The 21,707-nt window shown below is 22.6% G+C and overlaps 1 protein-coding gene and 1 long non-coding RNA gene across 4 annotated transcripts in view; one reads left to right on the top strand and one right to left on the bottom strand.

Annotated features, from left to right (window-relative positions):
- LOC122502759 overlaps positions 1-21,707 on the bottom strand; it is a 190,988-nt gene that overhangs the window by 144,863 nt on the left and 24,418 nt on the right. The gene's annotated exons all lie outside the window — the stretch shown is intronic.
- LOC122502757 (diacylglycerol kinase 1) overlaps positions 1-21,707 on the top strand; it is a 212,761-nt gene that overhangs the window by 174,719 nt on the left and 16,335 nt on the right. For all 3 annotated transcript variants that reach the window (XM_043612953.1, XM_043612952.1, XM_043612951.1), the window contains 3 exons: positions 13,700-13,822; positions 14,822-14,871; positions 20,940-21,014. In XM_043612953.1, coding sequence (XP_043468888.1) covers positions 13,700-13,822; positions 14,822-14,871; positions 20,940-21,014 — 248 coding nt within the window. The remainder of the gene's footprint in view (positions 1-13,699; positions 13,823-14,821; positions 14,872-20,939; positions 21,015-21,707) is intronic.

The raw sequence follows: 21,707 nt of genomic DNA, 5'->3' as shown, positions 1-21,707 counted from the left end.
GGCTATTTTGTGCACGCGAGTTTTTTGATGAAAAAAATTATTAAAATGAATTATTTTAATCTGCTATTTTGTAAAATGAAAGTTTGATTACATGACAATAGAGAGCACTAAATGTTATTATTTAATTCTTTGTCAATTAAGAGAAAAAAATTCCTAAAAACGGAAAATTTGTTTAAAAAATTTTGAAAGTTCGGAAAAATTATACCAGATCTTCTAGAGTTTTAATGTGTCTCATAAACTGAGTTAGATATTTGTTGTCAATTATGTTGTGATGATACATACGTAATGCGCTAATTTTTTATTCATTATTTTAAGAGAAAAGTGGAAAAAACTGAAAAACCAGGATTCCATGGGGCTATTTCGTGCACTTAAAAAAATCAAATATTTTTCAAAAATATTTTATTTAGTAAGTAAAGAAGATTCTGTTTATCATTTTTATACATTTTTGTCTTACTTTTCTGTCAAAAAACTGTAAATACGTTAATTAAAATCATTAAAACGATTAAAAGCTCTACCGGTGCACAACGTAACCTCAAAAAATGAACTTTAATTAATATTTATAAGTTTTTCAAATTAGTTTTAAAACTATTTTCTCGTTTCTCTTAAAATGACTTGAAAAGCATATTAGATATTAAATTGTTATCTATTTAACCTTAAAAATATTTATTTCAAGTTTTTTAAAAATATCATTCAAAACTATTAAAAAAGCTCCTATTGAAATGATGTTTTAAAGTTATTTATAAGTGTTTAAACGATCATTTTATAATTATATTAGTATATTATTATAAAATATATATTAAAAAAAAAAAAATGTTATTTACTATCTGCGTAATATACAATTTAAAGAAAGATTGTTAATGTTTAGTAAATTCAGATTTTAGCAAAATTTTAGTGCTTTATTTTATATTTTTTGTATAATATATCTACAAAAAAAATTTTACTAGGTCATTCTTTTTTTAACTTACTCTCAAATATATACACAAAAGATTTCATGAAGCAGAAACGATTAAAAAAATGTTTACGCAACATTATAGGAAAACAAAGTTCGATGCACAAAATAGCCCCATCCCGGGAGTTATTGTGTGCACGACTTTCAATGACTATAACTAAGACAAAAAAATTTTTTTCTTTGCAAAATTTATAGGAAACCTTCAGAAGGATGTCCACAACATATATCAAAAGTTGATTTTCTTTATTCTCTTAATTCTGAATTTAAATAAATCTTTGAATAAAAAAAAAGCTATTTGGTGCACAAAATAGCCCCGGTTGACGGTAACTGAAATTCTGTAAAGACTTTTATAACTTTTAAAAATAATTGAATTCCATTGAACATTTTTATTTTATTAATTGAAAACAATTTAATTCTTTCAAAGAAAATTAACTTGCTTTTGAGATATTTAGTTAAAATTGTATTAAAAATAATTGAATTCTTAGGAAGAATTTTTATTCAAATTTTTAAAAACAATATTGAATCCTTTCGAGGAATTTCAATTAAATTGTATTGAAAATAATTCAATTTCTGTGTAGAGTTATATAATTAATGAAAATAATTGAATTCTTGAGCAGAATTTTATTAAAATTCTTCAAAATTATTTTTTTTTTAAATTTTATTATTATTTTTTAACATAATTGAATTTCTGCAAAGAATTTTATTAATTTTGAAAATAATTGAATTCTTATGATGAATATTGTTATTTATGAAAATAATTGAACTTTGCAAAAATTTTATAAAATTTTATTAACATTCCTGAAAATAATTGAATTTCTAGAAACAATTTTATTATTTATCAAGATAATTCAATTCTTTCGAAGAATTGCGTTAAAACTTTTGAAATAATTAAGTATAATTTAAAGAATTCAACTATAATTTTAAAAAAAGAATTATTAAAATATAAAAAAAAATTTCTTAAATATTTTTAATTAAATTCATTCAGAATTGAAATTTGATAAAATGAAAAATTAAATTCTTTTAAAGTTCATCTATTTATGTAAATTGTAATCGCAACTCTTTTAAAATTCAATTATTTTTGAAATATTTAAGTAAAATTATTCATTAAATAATTTACAAGCGCAATAATTTTATGATAATTCTTCAAGAATTAAGTAATTTAAAAAAAAATTCTTGTCACAAATTGAAAAACTTGAAATGTTTTGTATTAAGAATTCGTGGTAATTTCAAATTTTATGACACAAACAAAAAAACACCAAAATTCAGAATTTTTTTTATAAATTCTTAAGAATTTAATTTTTTCTAGTACTTTTAATAAAAATCTCTGACTTTTCCTTGAATTCCCTGACTGCCCTGATCTGTGGAGACCTTGTCAAGGTTATTAAGTTTCTCAAAAATGCTTTTTGTCACAAAAAAAAACCTAAATTTTTGTAGTAATTCCAGAAATCTGATATTTTTCCAATGCACTTTTTTGATAAAATTCCCTAACGATTGCTTGATTTCTCCAACCAATTTTATTTTCCCTGACATTTTCCTGACCAGAGTCAACCCTGTATATTTATGAATTGTTACATAAGTATAATATAATAAGCATATATAGAATGTTCTAGTGTGCTAAAAAAACCCAATAGCCAACTTTTGATTCACAAACGTTTTCAATTTGAAAAAATGTCACTCTGCACTTTAGTCGCTTTTATACTCGGTTCACTTTGAAACGTGAAACGACATTTCTGATGTTAGGCGATATTCCTTAATTTGGTGAGTGCCACTCGTTGTGACTGACATGCCTTTCTGTATCAGTGTTAACCCCATTTTACTCAAATATATATCCAAGAGTTATAAATAAAACGATTTTCTTTTTGAGTTAGATTAATAAATAAACTATATGTTACTCTCTTCACTAATTGTCGCTCTGGACGAATAATTTCCTTCAATGATTTGGTTAATTCAATCAGTCCAATCAAATAAAATATTTATCCCCTGCGAGGAGAAATAGAATAAAACACAATTTTTAATAATAAAACTTTTTTTGTTTCACTTCCTATGAAAAACGAGTAAAAAATAAAAAAAAGTTTAAAAGATTAAAAATAAAAAAAAAGTGAAAAAGAATAAAAGAAAAAAAGAGAAAAACGAAAATTCTTTTCACATCGCAATCCTCAAAAATGTTAATCGATAAAAAAAACTTTTAATTAAATCTTTTCTCCCTATAAATTATTGGCATGATTCAGCAAAGAGAGAGGTCGGTTTTATTGTTAAAGAAGAAAAAAGTAGTGGCGGATATCAAAGACCGAAGTCGAATTAAAGTTGGAATCAATCCAGGAGAAGTAGTTATTTTGCTATTATAAAAAAGGCCAATACTTAGTTTCGAAAAAAGAGAATTCGCCATAGAATTGAAAGTTGCTGGGTACATTCTTTTTTTTTTTTGTATTGGTAGAATTTATAAGCGCTTAAAACGTCCGCTATATAAAATACCTCATATTGCGAATCACAAATACAAAAGTGATTTTAAATTCAAAAAGCAATACAATGCTTTATTTGAATCGAATGAAATTTATATTAGTTAAATATAAAAATATATTTTCCTCGCAGGAGCATTTTAAACGATATATATTCGTTTCAAATAAAAAATTCATTTGACACAAATGATTTTTTTCTTATTAGGTAGAAAAAATATTCTTTGATTCAAATTTTTGTAATTTTATAAATTATTAATTTATGAAAATTAAAAAAAAATATTTTTAATTAGTTTTTGACTTATTATTTCCGAAATTTCTTTCATATAATAATTATTTGACATAAAACCAATTAACATAAATTTCATTTGAGATAAAATTCATTTGACATAAATTTCATTTGATATAAAAATCACTTGGCATAAATTTAATGAATTCTATATCAAGTTAAATTTATGTCAAATGACATTTATGTTAAATAAATTTTACGTTAAATAACATTTATGTTAAATAACTTTTATGTCAAATGACATTTATTTTAATTAACGTTTATGTCAAATGACATTTATGTCAAGAGATTTTTAGGTCAAATGGGAATTAATATAAATTTTACGTTAAATAACATTTATGTTAAATAACTTTTACGTCAATTGACATTTATGTTAAATAACGTTTATGTCAAATAAATTTAATGTCAAATAAAATTTATTCAAGTTTTTTATGTCTAATTTAATTTACGTCAAGAGATTTTTAGGTCAAAAGGGAATTATATTAAATTTTGATTAAGTATATTTTACAAGGCTTTCATACGGTATTATGTTGTTTATTTAAATGACAACGTTTCAATGCTTTTAGCATCCTCATCAGGTCTTTTACATAAACAAAGATAGAAAGAAAGATAAAGAACTCATTTCACAATATAAACACCTGTAAAGGTTAATTACAAAAATTAGAATTCACGAAAACCAGAAATCACCAAAATAAAAAAAAAAAAAACAAAAAAAAACAAAAAAAAAACAAAAAAAAAAAAAAAAAACAAAAAAAAACAAAAAAAACAAAAGAAAAGAAAACTTACCTCTTAAAGAGGGTTTATATTATCGAAATCGAAAGAATCGAAAACGAAAGAATCGAAAGAAAAAATTTAAAATAATAACAATTTAAAATAATAATAATTATAAAAAATTGATCATTATAAAAAATTGATTATAAATATTTGGAATATTTAAATTTTTGGAATATTTAAATTTTTGAAATTAAAAATGAATATAATTGACTTAAATTTGCAGTGTCAGTATTAAAATTAACTGAAGATTTCTGATTTTAACTGATTTCGATTTTTCTTTCGATTTTTCTTTCATATATACATAACCTCACTATTTTGTGACATGTGCACATTACCTTTTTTTAAAATGTAACTTTTAAATTAATAATATAAACCCTCTTTAAGAGGTAAGTTTTCTTTTCTTTTGTTTTTTTTTGTTTTTTTTTTTTTGTTTTTTTTTTGTTTTTTTTTTGTTTTTTTTTTTTTTTTTATTTTGGTGATTTCTGGTTTTCGTGAATTCTAATTTTTGTAATTAACCTTTACAGGTGTTTATATTGTGAAATGAGTTCTTTATCTTTCTTTCTATCTTTGTTTATGTAAAAGACCTGATGAGGATGCTAAAAGCATTGAAACGTTGTCATTTAAATAAACAACATAATACCGTATGAAAGCCTTGTAAAATATACTTAATCAATATATTAAGAATACGGATGTAAAAATTTTGAAAATCAAATTATATTAAATTTTTTTGTGGAATGGGAATTATATGTTAAATTAATTTTATATGAAATGAAATTTTATGTAAAATGTGGATTATATGTTAAATGAATTTCATGTAAAATGAAATTGATGTTAAATGAATTTTAAGTCAATTGATATTTAGGTCAAATAAATTTTATATCCAAAACAACTCATGTCAAATGAATTTCATGTCAACAGGGCTCGAACCAGTGAAAGCATTTAAAAATACGGACTTTACGGACCAAAAATAAAAAATTACGGACCATTTACCATTCTTCAATTAAATATATACTAGAAAATAAAAACTTCAAATAATATTAAAAAAATCCTCAATTAAACTTTCACAAAAAAAATTAATTCCACATAATTGTTAGTTAAAAATATGAAAAATTCAAATTTTCAAAGATTTTAATCTGAAACCTTTTCAAAATTCAATTATTTCTAAAAATTTACGCTCTAATGCTTTTAATATTCAATTAGGATAATCTAAAATTTTAACTGAAATCCATTTTAAAATCAATTTTTATAAGAAAATTCTACTAGAATTCAATTATTTAAATACAAAAAAAACAATTTATTGAATAATTGCACGTGTCTTAGAATTGAATTCTTATAAAGAATTTTATTAAAAAATTTTTAAATAATTGAATTCTTTTGACGAATTTTAATAACATTTTTAAGAATAATTACATTTTTTCGAGGAATTCGATTAAAATTGTATTAAAAATAATTTAAATTCTGCAATGAGTTTTATTATTTATCAAAATAATTGAATGATTGAATGATATTGAATTTCCTGTGAAATTTTGATTATTTTTGGAAATGATTAATTGTTTGTGTAGAAATGTGTTGAAATTTTTTTTAAATAATTGAATTATTTTGGAAAATTTTATTAGAATAGTGGATTAAAAATCATTGAATTGAGGAAAATTTTTTTAAGTAATTGGAATTTTGCCAAGAATTTTATTAAAATTTTTGAAAATAATTAAATTTTGGAGAAGAATTTAATTATTTCTAAAGATAATTGAAATTTTGACAAGAATTTTATTAAAATCTTTGTAAACAATTGAATTTCTTAGAAGAATTTTATTATTTGAAAAGACAATAATTGAAATTTTAACGAGAACTTTTAAAAAAAATGAATTCTTCAGAATTGTTTGTTGAAAAGTATAAAAAATTCGGATTTTCCAAGATTTTAATTTAAAACCTTTTGAAAATTCAATTTTTTCTCAAAATTTCATGCTGTTATGCTTTTAATATTCAATTATTATCTCAAATTATAGAATTTTATTAAATTGTTTTAGAATAAACTTATTAACAATCATTGAATTGAAGAAATTTTTTGAAAATAATTGAAATTTGGACAAGAATTTTATTAAAATTTTTAAAATAATTAAATTTCGGAGAAGAATTTAATTATTTCTAAAGATAATTGAAATTTTGACAAGAAATTTAAAAAAATTTTGAACATATAATTGAATTTTTGCGAAGAATTTTATTACTTTTGAAAATAATAATTTCTACCTAGTTCGAGCCCTGTGTCAATTGATTTTTTTGTCAAATGATATTATGTCAAAAAGATTTAGGGAATTCCAAAAATTGATATAGAAATAGTAGAAAATTTTACAGTACAGTTTTAATTTACCGTTCACTATACCTGAAAGCAGTAAAAGTTACTTTATATTCATTTCTTCCCGCCGAAAGTACGAAATATAAATTTTATTTCAATTAAAATTGTACTTTAATTAAAACTAAAATTTATAGATGTAGTAGAGAAAATTTTTCATGAAATATCATATACAGCAGAGCTTCTTTTTATAGCATACAGTTAAACTTGTGAGAAGTTGATAATGAAATAACAAAAGCGTGTTTGTGGCATTCGAATAAGTTTTGCCATTGCCAATGGCAGTTTATGTTGTTATCACACTGAAATCGACAGTTTTGTAACTATGCAATAAAGGTTTTGGTTGGAAGACGAAAAAGAGGAAGAGGAAGAAGAAGAAAAAGAAGCAGAAGCAGAAGAAGTAGAAGAAGAAGAAGAAGAAGAAGAAGAAGAAGAAGAAGAAGAAGAAGAGAAATTGTCTGAGCTAGGCAACTGCCATATACCTGGGTCGATACTAGATTTCAGCTTTAGTGTGCTCTAGTTATTGGATAAGTTTCCGCTTCTCAACTTCCGCCATTGTTCAACTAAAGACCGATCATTTCCCTCCAGCTTCAAAATTGATGCCACCTAATTTATTCAGACAATCAAAACACCTCCTCTCTTGGGAGATGAGAGGACCCTTAGGACTTGGAATGATTTAGTTACAGCTTAGTAGTTTCATTGTAACTTGATACTGAAGAAAACACTAACACAATATCATAATGTTATAACTCAAAGATTATTACACGTACATAATACATAATCAGCAAAAGTAATTTTTTCATTTTATTTCCTTTCTTTTCTAGTTTTTACTTTAACAGGGTTGCCACAAAATATTCAACAACTTATAAGAATATTATTTATGAATCAATGACTCCGAGTCATTATAATAATATAAGTATTTTATAATATAAATAATAATAATAATAATAATAATTTTATATAAGTATTTTATAATAATTAAAGATGATCGAGCGATAAAATCATTATTTTATATTATAACAATATTATCACTATAACTTTTTCAAAATTATTTTCATCATTTCAATTCAATTATTATTTTCTAGAATTCTTAACTAAAATTCTTCTTTAAATCAATTATTTTTAATAAATTTTGAAGTTCTTAGAAAATTTTAAAATCCATTTGTTTACTTTCAATATTCAATTATTATCTAAAATTTTAACTGAAATTCACATTTAAATCAATTTTTATTAGAAAATTCGACGAAAATTCAATTATTTAAATACAAAACTAATAATTTATTGAATAATTGATTACTTCTTAAAAATAAATTCTTATAAAGAATTTTATCAACAAATTTTTAAATAATTGAATTCTTTTGTCCAATTTTAATAACAATTCATACAATAATGATATTTTTCGAAAAATTCGATTAAAATTGTATTAAAAATAATTAAAATTCTGCAATGAGTTTTGTAATTTGTGACGCGCTCCGAAAAAAGGTACCAAAGAAGTAAAAAATTGTAGGTTATGTTTGAAATTTTTGAAATTAAAATGTAGATTAAAATACACAAAAGAGGATCAACATTCAATGAAAAAGTGACTGGAAGTCTTTATTACACTTAAAATAATAAAAACATAACCTTAAAATCTTTTGCTTCTTAGGTTAATTTCTTCGGAGCGCGTCACATTTATAAAAATAATTGAATTCTTAAAAAGAATTTTATTATTTATGAAAATAATTAAATTATTGCGAAGAAATTTATAAAAAATTTGTTAATAATTGAATTCCTGTAAATTTTTTATTATTATCTAAATAATATTTTTATTTATTATTAAATAATTGATTGCTTTCGGAAAAATGTATTACAATAGTAGATATTGAAAATCATTGAATTGAGGACAATTTCTGAAAATAATTGAAATTTTGCCATGAAATTTATTAAAATTTTTGAAAATAATTGAACTTTGGAGAAGAATTTAATTACTTATAGAAATAATTGAAATTTTGACGAGAATTTTTTTTTTTTATTTTTGAAAGTAATTGAATTTCTGCAATCATTTGTAACTTCTCCAAAATTCAATTTTTTTAGTGTTTTTAACTAAAATTCTTCTATAAATTCATTATTTTTTATAATTAATTAAATACCTATATAGGTATTAAAAAAATTTATATAAAAAAAAATTTTTGAAAAATTTTATTTAAAATTCGGAAAAATATAAAATTTTTTAAATATTCTTTCTTTTTTTCTTAAAAAATAATTTAATTTTTATAAGCGAGTAATTGAAACTATTTGAAATAATTGAAATTCCCTAACATTCTATTAAAAATAATTGAAGTTTGAATTAAGTTATTTTAAATAAAAGTGAAAGATTCTCTTTAGGTATTTTTTCCTACTTTTCTATCTCGTTATTCTCACAATCTCAAAGAAACTATTTTTCCCAAACGATAAACTTTTCTCAAGTACAACAGAGATAAGAAATGCATAAGTAAGTTTCCAACTTATATGTATAGGTATAGGTGCTACCAAATTTATCCAAAATGTTTCATTTTTAATGGAAGCCTCCCGGGAAAGAAGCAAAATAAAAGAAGTCAATTTAAGAAAAATTAAAAATAAAAAATGAATGTTAGAAAAATATAATCACAAATTAATTTAATTTTAATTTTTAAGAAATTTCCTTCTATCTTCATTTAATATTTATTTTATTTTTTAATTATTGTTCTAATAGATTTTTTTCCAAGACCATTATATTTATCTGCATTTAAAATTAAATATTCCTCCCCCCTTCTGGCCCAAATGTGTGCTAAACATTTAAATGTAAGCAATTGAATAAAAACTGATTTAATATTGAATATAAATATGAAAATAAACTCCTCTGATATTGATATAGTGTCAAAATAGTGAGAAATCAGAAAATTTTAAATAAAAAAAAGGAAAAAAAATATGCAGCATTATAAACAACCGAATTCAGTTTATAACCTGAAGCGTTTATACAAATGGAAAAGCTCACAACGTCAGAAGCTGTTATTCCCGGTTTGTTTAGTAAACGTTCCAAAATTATGTATAGGGGCAAAATATAGGAGGATACTTTTATGTGTATAGCCTTTGACCTTTAAATGCGAGAAATACTCATCTAAAGAGTGTTTTCATTTCCTCTATAAAAAAAGGTTTCATAATATTTTATTCAAAAAATGGAATTAATAATTCATAAAAGAATTTATTTACTGTGCCCTATCATTGGTTTTAGTAAGAATTAAAAATTGAAGGCACTTGTTTACAAAATAAATTTAATTAGAAATTACTCATTCAAAAAATAAGGAACGAAGGAAATAAAAATTTCAAAAAAGAGGGAAGACAATAGCAAATTTAGAAAACAATAAAACAAGAGATTTAAAAAAACAATGAGAGAAAAAAAACAAATTTTGAAAAACGAGTAAAGAAGAAAATACAAAATTTTAAAAACAATGAAAATAAGAATTTTTTTTAAATAAGAATTTCAAAATGTGAGGAAAAACGAAAATGGAAATTCCAAGAAACAAAGAAAGAAGATTATTAAAATTTAAAAAAGCCAAGAAAGAAGAAAATAGAAATTTCAAAAAACAAGAAAACAAGAAAATAGAATTTTTAATAAAAAAGAACAGAAGAAAATAGAAATTCAAAAAAACAAGGAAAGAAGAAAATAAAAATTTCACAAAGTAAAAAGGAAGAAAGCAAAAATTAGAGAAAAAGAAAAGAATAAAATAGGAATTTCAAGTCAAGTATTTCTTTTTTTCTAATTTTTGCTTTATTCCTTTTAAACATTTTGAAATTTTTATTTTTTCTTTCCTCATTTTTTGGAATTTCTATTTTCTTCTATTTTTTTCATTAAAAATTCTATTTTCTTCTTTTCTTGTTTTTTGAAATTTTTATTTTCTTCTTTCTCGGATTTTTGAAATTTTTAATTATCCTTTTTTCTTGTTTCTTGTAATTCTTTTTTTCTTACTTTCTTGTTTGTTGAACATTCGATTTTCTTCTTTTTCCAAATTTTTAGAATTTCCAACAAACAAGAAAGCAAGAAAATAAGAATTCCAAGAAACAAGAAAAGAAGATAATTAAAATTTAAAAAAGCCAAGAAGGAAGAAAATAACAATTTAAAAAAAACAAGAGAGCAAGAAAATAGATTTTTTAATGAAAAAGAAAAAAAGAAAATAGAAGTTTCAAAAAATGAGGAAAGAAAAAATTAAAAATATCAAAAGGACAAAAAGGAAGAAAGCAAAAATTAGAAAAAAGAAAAGAAAAAAATTGGAATTTCAAGTAATAAAGAAAGAAGATAATTAAAAATTTCAAAAGTCCAAGAAAGAAGAAAATAAAAATTTCAAAAAACAAGAAAAAAAGAAAATAGAATTTTTTATAAAAAAGAAGAGAAGAAAATAGAAATTCCAAAAAATTAGTAAAGAAAAAAATAAAAATTTTAAAAAGTAAGAAGGAAGAAAGCAAAAATTAGAAAAAAAAAGAAAATAGGAATTTCAAGTCAAGAATTTCTTTTTTTCTAATTTTTGCTTTCTTCCTTTTTTGCTTTTTTAATTTTTAATTCTTTATTTCCTAGTTTTTAGGAACTTCTATTTTCTTCTTTTCTTTTTTATTAAAAATTCTATTTTCTTCTTTAATTGTTTTCTTAAAATTGGTTTTCTTTCTTCCTTGGCTGTTTGAAAATCTGAATTAACTTCTTTCTTTATTTCATAGAAGTCCTATTTTCTTCTTTTCTTTTTTATCAAATTTTTATTTCCTTCTTTCTTGGCTTTTTGAAGTTTTAATTCTCTTCTTTCTTTATTTCATAGAATTCTTATTTTCTTCTTTTCTTGTTTTTTAACATTTTTATTTTCTTCTTTATCAGATTTTTGAAATTTTTAATTATCTTCTTTTCATGATTCTCGTAATTCCTATTTTCTTGCTTTCGTGTTTGTTGAACATTCGATTTTCTTTTTTTTATAAATTTTTAGAATTTTCAATAAACAGTAAAAGAAGAAAATATAGATATTCCAAGAAACAATGTAAGAAGATAATTAAAGTTTAAAAAATCCAATGAAGAAAAAAGCAGAAATTAGAAAAAAGAAGAAAAGAATAGGAATTCCAAGTGCAATAAAGAAAAAAGAAAATTACAAATTTCAAAAGTTCGAGAAAGAAGAAAATAATATTTTCCAAAAACAAGAAAAGAAGAAAATAGGAATTCTAAGAAACGATGAAAGAAGATAATTAAAATTTCAAAAAGCCAAGAAAGAAGGAAGTAAAAATTTGATAAAAAAGAAGAGAAGAAAATAGGACTTCTATGAAATAAAGAAAGAAGTTAATTCAGATTTTCAAAAAGCCAAGAAAGAAAGAAAACAAAAATTTCAAAAAACAGTTAAAGAAGAAAATAGAATTTTCAATAAACGAGGAAAGAAGAAAATGAAAAATTTCAAAAGACTCAAGGAATGAGGATAATGAAAATTTCAAAAAGCCAAGAAAGAAGAAAACAAAAATTTTAAAAAACAAAAAAAAACAAGAAAATATAAATTCCAAGAAACAAGAAAAGAAAAAAATGAAAAATTTCAAGAGACACAAAGAATGTAGATAATGGAAATTTCAAAAAAAAAAAAAAAAAAAAACTGAAGACAGAATATAAATAGAAAAATTTCGAAAAGAAAAGTGATATTTTTAAAACCGATGTATAGAGGTGATAAAATGTGAAATTGCATTGATGGTTCTTTTTCGAACATAAGGAAGTTGATGTCTATTGACATGTTTATATATATATATATACAATTTGGCAGCGTGCGCGTCCGTCTGGCCAGGAACACCTTGTTTCACGAGATGAGTGTGTATCTTATATATGCCCTAAAATAGATCAACTTGTGTCATCCAATTTACGTCAGTAAATCTAAGCGGATTACACGGTTGATGCGTTTATCCCCTGGAAAATCGTCGATCGCGAACTCAGTTTCTCTCTCAATGCTCACACAAGCAACAAGTGTTTTTAAACTCCGCATCATAATCATTAATTCAATTTGGCTAATTAATTTTCCAAACTTTGTATAAATTATTTTCACCTGACTTCATAATCAAACAAATGGAATTTCCATTCAAAGGTTAACGTTCGTCATTAATTTAATAAATCCAATTTAATCTCTATTAATAACTGTTAAATTAAATTAGATAACAATTCAATTCAACAAAAATTAAATTAAATAACAATTAACTCAATAACAATTAACATAAATAACAATTAACTGAAAGAACAACTAGGTTAAGTACCAATTAACTTAATAACAAATAAATTAAATGCCAATTAACTTAATAACAATTAACTTAATAACAATTAACTTAATAACAATTAACTTAAATAACAATTAAGTTAAATAACAATTGATAATTAAACATTTATTTGAAAAAAATGTTATATTAATAAAAATAAATTGTTTTTTCAAAGTAGTTTGACGAACAAACAAAATATTGACTATAATCAAATAATTAAATAGATCAATTATAATTAAAATATAAACTCAAAATTAATGTTTTAGTAGCAACATATATTTTACTAACCACAATTGTCATTATTGCTTTTGAATTAGTAAATTTTACTAATAAATTAGTAGAAATTACTATTTTTTGGTAAAATTTACTGATAAATTAGTAGAAATTACTATTTTTTGGTAAAATTTACTGATAAATTAGTAAAAATTTCTATTTTTAGTAAAATTACGATTTTTAGTAAAATTTACTAATTCAATAGCAAAAAGTCAGTCGTTAAATCAAATTAGTAAACATTTTTACTATCTCAACTTTAGAGAGTAAATAATGTTAGCAGAAAAGTCGAAAAATTAAAAATAATCTTTGTAAATTAACTTTACAATTTTATACTCAATTTGACAAAAACTATTTTAACATTTTAGAGATCAGGCATCTCGTGAGGAAGCAAAGTACGATTGATGTACATTCGATCAAAGTTAGTCTGAAGGATATCGTCTGCTACCTATCTCTACTGGAAGCTGGAACGCCAGAAGACAAATTAGAATGTAAGTTTCGAAAATTACTCCAACTTAATATATTTTCAAAAAAATAAATAAATAAAATAAAGCAAAAATAATCATAATAATACTTTCTCATATCTCTAAATACAATAATTATTTTCTAATAAAATGTAACAGAAAGAAATTCCAATTTCCCATTCTAAATCTGAATATATCCACTAATTAAAGTTAGTAAAAATTTCTACTAATTCCCAGTAATTTTTCACTTAAACTTGAGTAGAAAATTTAGAACTAATAAATAAAATTAGTCAAATTATTCAATTTTTATGTTTTTGGAGAAAGAAAATTTTGTCCGATGCTTGAATGTCTTTTTGATTTTGTCTTGAATTTATGTAAATATGTTTATATAAATTTGTATAGGGATAATATATAAATAATTAAATTGTAATTTAATGATTAATTTTAAATAATAATAATAATAAAAATAATATTTATACAAATAATATTTATAATAAAAACAATAATACTATATGTATGTAAATTAATACACATAAAAATAAAATATCAATAAAATATATTTTATGGCATATTTTATTTATATGCGTACATCAGTTTATAGATGTATCGTAAATAAACAAATATATATTTTATATGTAAATTTTATGTGACTTGTTTTATTAATATTATTATTAATATTATTATTATTATTATTATTATTATTATTATTATTATTATTATTATTATTATTATTATTATTATTATTATTATTATTTGTATGCATAAGGGAAAGCCATACATAAATTTTATTCACTAATGAGGTCAAACTGTATACATGTATTATGTTCTCATACTGAACTATAAACAGTGAATGAAGTTTTGTGAATGGGGATGTCAGAACGTGTTTATATATTTGACGCGAGACAAGAATTATAAAGTTTTTGCGTGACAATGAATCATTGTATATGCATATATGTGTGTATGTGAACAAGTTTGTAATTTCTACTTGTTGCTTGGTAATGAAGCGCAAATTAATCTTTTTTTCAGTCATGTTTCGACTTTACGATACAGACGGCAACGGTGTTCTTGATACAAATGTAAGTTCATTTTTTATTCATTTTCTGGTTATTATTAATATTTAATATTATTATTATTATTAACGCAGTTATTTTTATTATAATGAAAATATTTTTTTTTGTTTTATTTATTATTATAAATTATAATAATTAACTATAATAATCTTCGTATTTAGAAAATAAAGCAGGGCTCGAATAAGTGAAAATATTTAAAAATGCGGACTTTACGGACCAATTTTTAATAATTTTCGAAAAAGTTCTTTGACAATTTTCAAATCCATCTGTTTACAATATTCAATTTTACAAAATTTGAATTATTCGTAAATTCTTCAATTAAATATATATTAGAAAATGAAAACTTCAAATAATATAAAACAAAATCTGCAATTAAACTTTCTCAAGAAAAATTAATTCTACAGAATTGTTAGTTAAAAGTATGAAAAATTCATATTTTCAAAGATTTTAATCTGAAACCTTTTCAAAATTCAATTATTTCTAAAAATTTATGCTCTAATGCTTTTAATTTTTAATTATAATCTAAAATTTTAACTGAAATCGATATTTAAATCAATTTTTATGAGAAAATTCTACTAGAATTACATTATTTAAATACAAAAATAAACAATTTACATATTGAATAATTGTATGTTTCTTAAAATTGAATTCTCATAAAGAATTGTATGAATAAATTTTTAAATAATTGAATTCTTTTGACGAATTTTAATAAAATTTTTAAGAATAATTACATTTTTTCGAGAAATTCGATTAAAATTGTATTAAAAATAATTGAAATTCTTCAATGAGTTTTATTGTTTATCAAAATAATTGAATTCCTAATAAGAATTTTATTATTTACTAAAATAATTGAATCCCTGTAAAGATTTTATTATTTATGAAGATAATTGAATGATTGCGAAAAAATTTATAAAAATTTCTCTAAATAATGAAATTTCAGTGAAATTTTTATTATTTTTTGAAAATAATTAAAAGTTTGTGTAGAATTTTAATAAATTTTTTTTAAATAATTGAATTCTTTTGAAAAATTTTATTAGAATAGTAGATACCTATTAACAATCATTGAATTGAGAAAAATTTTTGAAAATAATTTCTAATGATAATTGAAATTTTGACGAGAATTTTTTTTTAATTTTTGAACATAATTGAATTTTTGTGAAGAATTTTATTACTTTTAAAAATAATTGAATTTCTACAATCATTTATAATTTCTAACTTTTTTTAAAAATAAATATTTAAGCAATATTATTTTTCCATAGGAATTAAGAATTTCAAAAATTCCAAATTCAAATATTTTTAAATTCAATAACTTATAATAATTAAAGATGACCGAGTGATAAAATCATTGTTTTATATTATAAGAATATTATTACAGTAACATTTTCAAAATTATTTTCATCATTTCAAATCAACCCAATGGGAAATTTACAACTGGCGTAGTACTGCGCCAGCACTGGCAGCACTGGCGGCAAGGCTGAGAGCCAGCACTGGCATGGCACTGGGATGATAACACCGTCTGGCGCTGCCGAAGTACTGTCTGTCAGTGCTGCCAGGCAGCGCTGGCGCAGCACTGGATCAGTGCTGGCTGAGAATATTGCCGCAATAAATGCTGTATTGTTATTAATTAGTCGTAAATTAATAATTATAAATAATTTAACAACTAAATGGTAAATAATATTAATAAATATTTATTATTCATAAAATATTTCTCTTCTCAAAGAAATTGTATTAAAGATGGAGACTAACAATGGATATAGTAAATAAAGTAGAAAAAAATTGTTTATAACATCTAAAAATTAAATAATAAACAATTACAGTAAGTGTGCATTAGATTTTCATATTTTAGTACCTAACGATTGGAATCTAGAAATATCGCAAACCTATGAAAATAAACAAAATTGCTGACGAGGGGAATCGAACCGACGACCTACGGACTAACAGACTAACGCTCTAACCACTATGCTAACGACACGTGTGTACAGTAAAGTATTAATATCTTAGTATCATTCAGACATACAATTATTGAGTCAAAGATGAGAAAAAAATAGGGATACGTTAGAAATAATAAATTGAAATAAAATAAATTAAACTAAATTTTTAATAATGAAATTACTTTACTTATTGCATTTAACATTTTACGTAATTCTTAAATTACGTGGTAATTTTTTAATAATTTTTATTCATAGTAAGAAGTATAATAGTATTTTAATAGGAACCAAATTATTATTGAGATTAAAGTTTAAATTTTGTTTATAATTTTAATTTGTTTAAATAATTTATTATTTACAAAATTAGACTATTGTGTTAAATTGTTATTATTAAATTTAATAAGAATAAAAAATGAACAACTGAAAAGTAAAATATTAATTTTTTTCAATAAATTTATATTTATAAACATTCATAAACTTTTTTTATAATTTTTTTCAAGTTTATGTCAAAAAAGCAACGTTGGCAAAGAGCGTTGTGAACAATTTTTCTATACTCAGCCAGCACTTGCCGCCGTGGCTTGTCCAAGCTTTGGCGAAACAAAAATTCTGTACTGCGCCAGCACTGATTGTCGAGGCTCGGCTAGACTACGCCGAACAATCGTCTGAGTACTAAGCCAGTGGTGAACATCGGCACTACACTGGCATTTCCCATTGGGAATTATTATTTTCTACAATTTTTAATTATTTTTCATGAAAATAATTGAATTCCTTAAAAAAAAATTATTATTTATAAAAATAATTGAATTATTGCGAAGGAATTTATAAAAAATTTGTAAATAATTGAATTCCTGAGAAATTTTTATTATTTATGAAAATAATTAATTGTTTACGTACTATTTTTGGAAATTTGAAATTGATTTGAAAATAATTGAACTTTGGGGAAGAATTTTGTTATTTATAAAGATAATTGAAATTTTGACGAGAATTTTTTTTAAATTTGAAAGATAATTGAATTTTATGAGAAGAATTTTATCACTCTTGAAAATAATTGAATTTCTGCAATTACCCAATGGGAAATTTACAACTGGCGTAGTACTGCGCCAGCACTGGCAGCACTGGCGGCAAGGCTGAGAGCCAGCACTGGCATGGCGCTGGGATGATAACGCCGTCTGGCGCTGCCGAAGTACTGTCTGTCAGTGCTGCCAGACAGCGCTGGCGCAGCACTGGACCAGTGCTGGCTGAGAATATTGCCGCAATAAATGTAGTATTATTATTAATTAGTCGTAAATTCATAATTATAAATAATTTAACAACAAAATGGTAAATAATATTAATAAACAGTTATTATTCATAAAATATTTCTCTTCTCAAAGAAATTGTATTAAAGATGGAGACTAACAATGGATATAGTAAATGAAGTAAAAAAAAATTGTTTATAACATTTAAAAATTAAACAATAAACAATTACAGTAAGTGTGCATTAGATTTTCATATTTTAGTACCTAACGATTGGAATCTAGAAATATCGCAAACCTATGAAAATAAACAAAATTGCTGACGAGGGGAATCGAACCTACGACCTACGGACTAACAGACTAACGCTCTAACCACTATGCTAATGACACATGTGTAGAGTAAAGTATTAATGTTTCAGAATCATTCAGACATACAATTATTGAGTCAAAGATGAGAAAAAGATAGGGATACGTTAGAAATAATAAATTGAAATAAAATAAATTAAACTAAATTTTTTATAATTAAATTAAATTACTTTACTTATTGCATTTAACATTTTACGTAATTCTTAAATTCCATGGTAATTTTCTAATAATTTTTTATTCATAGTAAGAAGTATAATAGTATTTTAATAGGAACCAAATTATTATTGAGATTAAAGTTTAAATTTTGTTTATAATTTTAATTTGTTTAAATAATTTATTATTTACAAAATTAGACAATTGTGTTAAATTGTTATTATTAAATTTAAGAAAAATAAAAAATGAACAACTGAAAAGTAAAATATTAATTTTTTTCAATAAATTTATATTTATAAACATTGATAAACTTTTTTTATAATTTTTTTCAAGTTTATGTCAAAAAAGCAATGTTGGCAAAGAGCGTTGTGAACAATTTTTCTATACTCAGCCAGCACTTGCTGCCGTGGCTTGTCCAAGCTTTGGCGGAACAAAAATTCTGTACTGCGCCAGCACTAATTGTCGAGGCTCGGCTAGACTACGCCGAACAATCGTCTGAGTACTAAGCCAGTGGTGAACATCGGCACTACACTGGCATTTCCCATTGGGTATATTTGTAATTTTTCCAAAATTGGATTCTTTTAGTGTATTGAACAAAAATGTGAATTACAAATTTTTAAATTCTATTATTTTTAAAATTGATAATTTTACTCTAAAAAGTCATGCTTTTCACCTTATAGTTACTATTATTATTTTCAACATTTCGAAATTATTGTTATTATTATTATATTATTTTTGTTTCATTATCATTTTATTATAAATTAATTACATTTTTTTCAAATTACATTATCTAAAGCTCTTGCAAATTAATTATGTTGTAATATTTCTTATTATGATAATGTTCATTTTATTCCAATTAACGTGTCTCTTATTTTTAACGTTACATAATGTAACAATAATAAAATATAGAAATTTTTCTTCGAATAAAAGTAGTTTATAAAAAAAGAGAAGATGATATGAAATCAGTCATTGGAAAATGCTAATTTAAAAGGAGAAGAGTAAGAAAATAATGAGAAATCTATTTAGTCGCGAAGATAAAATTAAATGGAACGAAGCACTTGAATTGAAAAGTAGTGAAAGAAAGTTTCTGTCAGACAGTATTTGTTATTGACTCGAACTACTTATAATCAAACTGATTAATTGTGTTTATTATTTTTATATTGTATTACTTCAATGATAAATTTTAATTGACACTTTAATGTAATTATAATTAGTCTTCTATTTTAAATTTATTAGGTAATTGCTAATTTCGATTATAATGATAATAATACACTGAAAAAAAATTTGTTTCAATACTTGTCTATAGTCAATTAAATATTCAATTGAATCAAATAATTGTTATATAAGACAATTAAATGGTTCAATTCATATTTGCTTTAAATTCAAAAACTGAAATTATTGGTTGAAATATAATTTATAATTACATTTATAAATATAATTTATTTGATTTAAATAACAATTATTTGATTCAAATAAAATTTATTTGCGTTTATTTAATAAATTTATCAATAAACAAATTTATTTGAGTCAATTAAATGGTTTAATTGCTTCAAGTACTGAAATTATTAGCTCAAATATAATTTATTTGATTTAAATAAAATTATTTGATTGAAGTAAATATTTCTTTGATTATAGATAAGTAATTGATAATTTGAATCAAATAAATTTGTTTCTAATGTAATAGTAATAAAAATAATAATAATTTACCTATTAACAATAAATACTAAATCAAAGTCGATTCAAAATTGTCTTTAATAATTCACTATTTTACTAATATAGATTTAATTCATAAATAAAGAAAAAAAATCGCATTAATATGAATGAAAGAGGGAGCATTAAATATTTTAAACTTTCAGTCTTTGAGATTCATTACCGACGTCGTTTACCTTTCTTATTTCATTCGAAAACTTTACTCACTTCAGTATTAATTGTAAAGTAAACGAAGGAAAGTCTTTTTTGTTTAAATTGTGTTTAATGAGACATGCAAAAGTGAAGAAAAACACAGTTTTATGTATTTTCTTGGAGATTTTTTATCAAAGAAACGCAGAAAAAGAAGAACTTTAATGAAAAAAAAATGTGTAACTAGACTATTTGTAAGTGCAAAAAAAAAAAAAGAATTTAAATTTTCTTTTGCACAAATGTGTCATATAATAATAGTAACGTATCTACTTTTAAGAAATAAAAATAACTGTAATATTTATTATTATAGATGATAATTGTAATAATTATTACTATTATAAATAATAACCATAATAATTTAATTCTAATAATTACTATTATAAATAATAATCGTAATAGTACAATTAGTTTGTTATTTCAATATTTAAAAAATGTTATATGTAATTTACGAATATTGATAAATAAAAAACCAATTTTCTATCTTTGTACTCAGGAAACGGACTGTATCGTCAATCAAATGATGAATGTAGCTGAATATTTAGGATGGGATGTCTCTGAATTGAAGCCGGTAAGAATCTTTTTTTCTATATTAATATAATAAAGTATAATTTATTTATAATACAGTGGAACCTTGATTATCCGAACTCTCTGTTTTATCTAAACTGTAAATCATTTTATCTTAACATCTATTATCCGAACTTTTTCGCCATCTTAAATCTTAAACGTTCAATTTTTATATGAATCGCTACAAAGATCTCATAAAAATACAAAAATTTTATTGACTATCAACTTATTTCTAATGTAAATTACCAAGACATAAATGCCATTTAATAAAAAACAATCATTTATCCATAAATGTAAACGAAAATAGTTGCAATTTCTATTATCCGAACTTTCGATTATTTATCCGAACTAGGTCGTGACTGAATTAGTTCGGATCATTACAGAAAAAATTCACAGTAAACTATAAAGTATTAAAAAGTGTTGCAGCTTAAATTCACACCAACAAAGATTAAAATAATTTACTTTTGGATTAATTCTTTTATATGAAAAAAATGTGCCTCTAAAAACCACATCATTTGTAACCATATTTTAACACAGTTTTTCTAAGGATATAAAAATGAGACAAAAAAACGTATCAAAATAGTTGCGAAGCATCGTTTTGATACATTGTTTGTCTCAATTTAACATGCTTAGAAAAACTGTGAAAAAAATAATCCTTCAATGGATTATTTTAATCTTTGACGGACTAAATCGTTAC

This window comes from Leptopilina heterotoma, unplaced genomic scaffold, assembly GCF_015476425.1.
Source record: "Leptopilina heterotoma isolate Lh14 unplaced genomic scaffold, ASM1547642v1 Lhet_237, whole genome shotgun sequence".
In the NCBI taxonomy this organism is placed as follows: Eukaryota; Metazoa; Arthropoda; class Insecta; order Hymenoptera; family Figitidae; genus Leptopilina; species Leptopilina heterotoma.
Note: the sequence above shows the minus strand (reverse complement) of the source record. Positions and strands in the feature narration are given on the sequence as shown.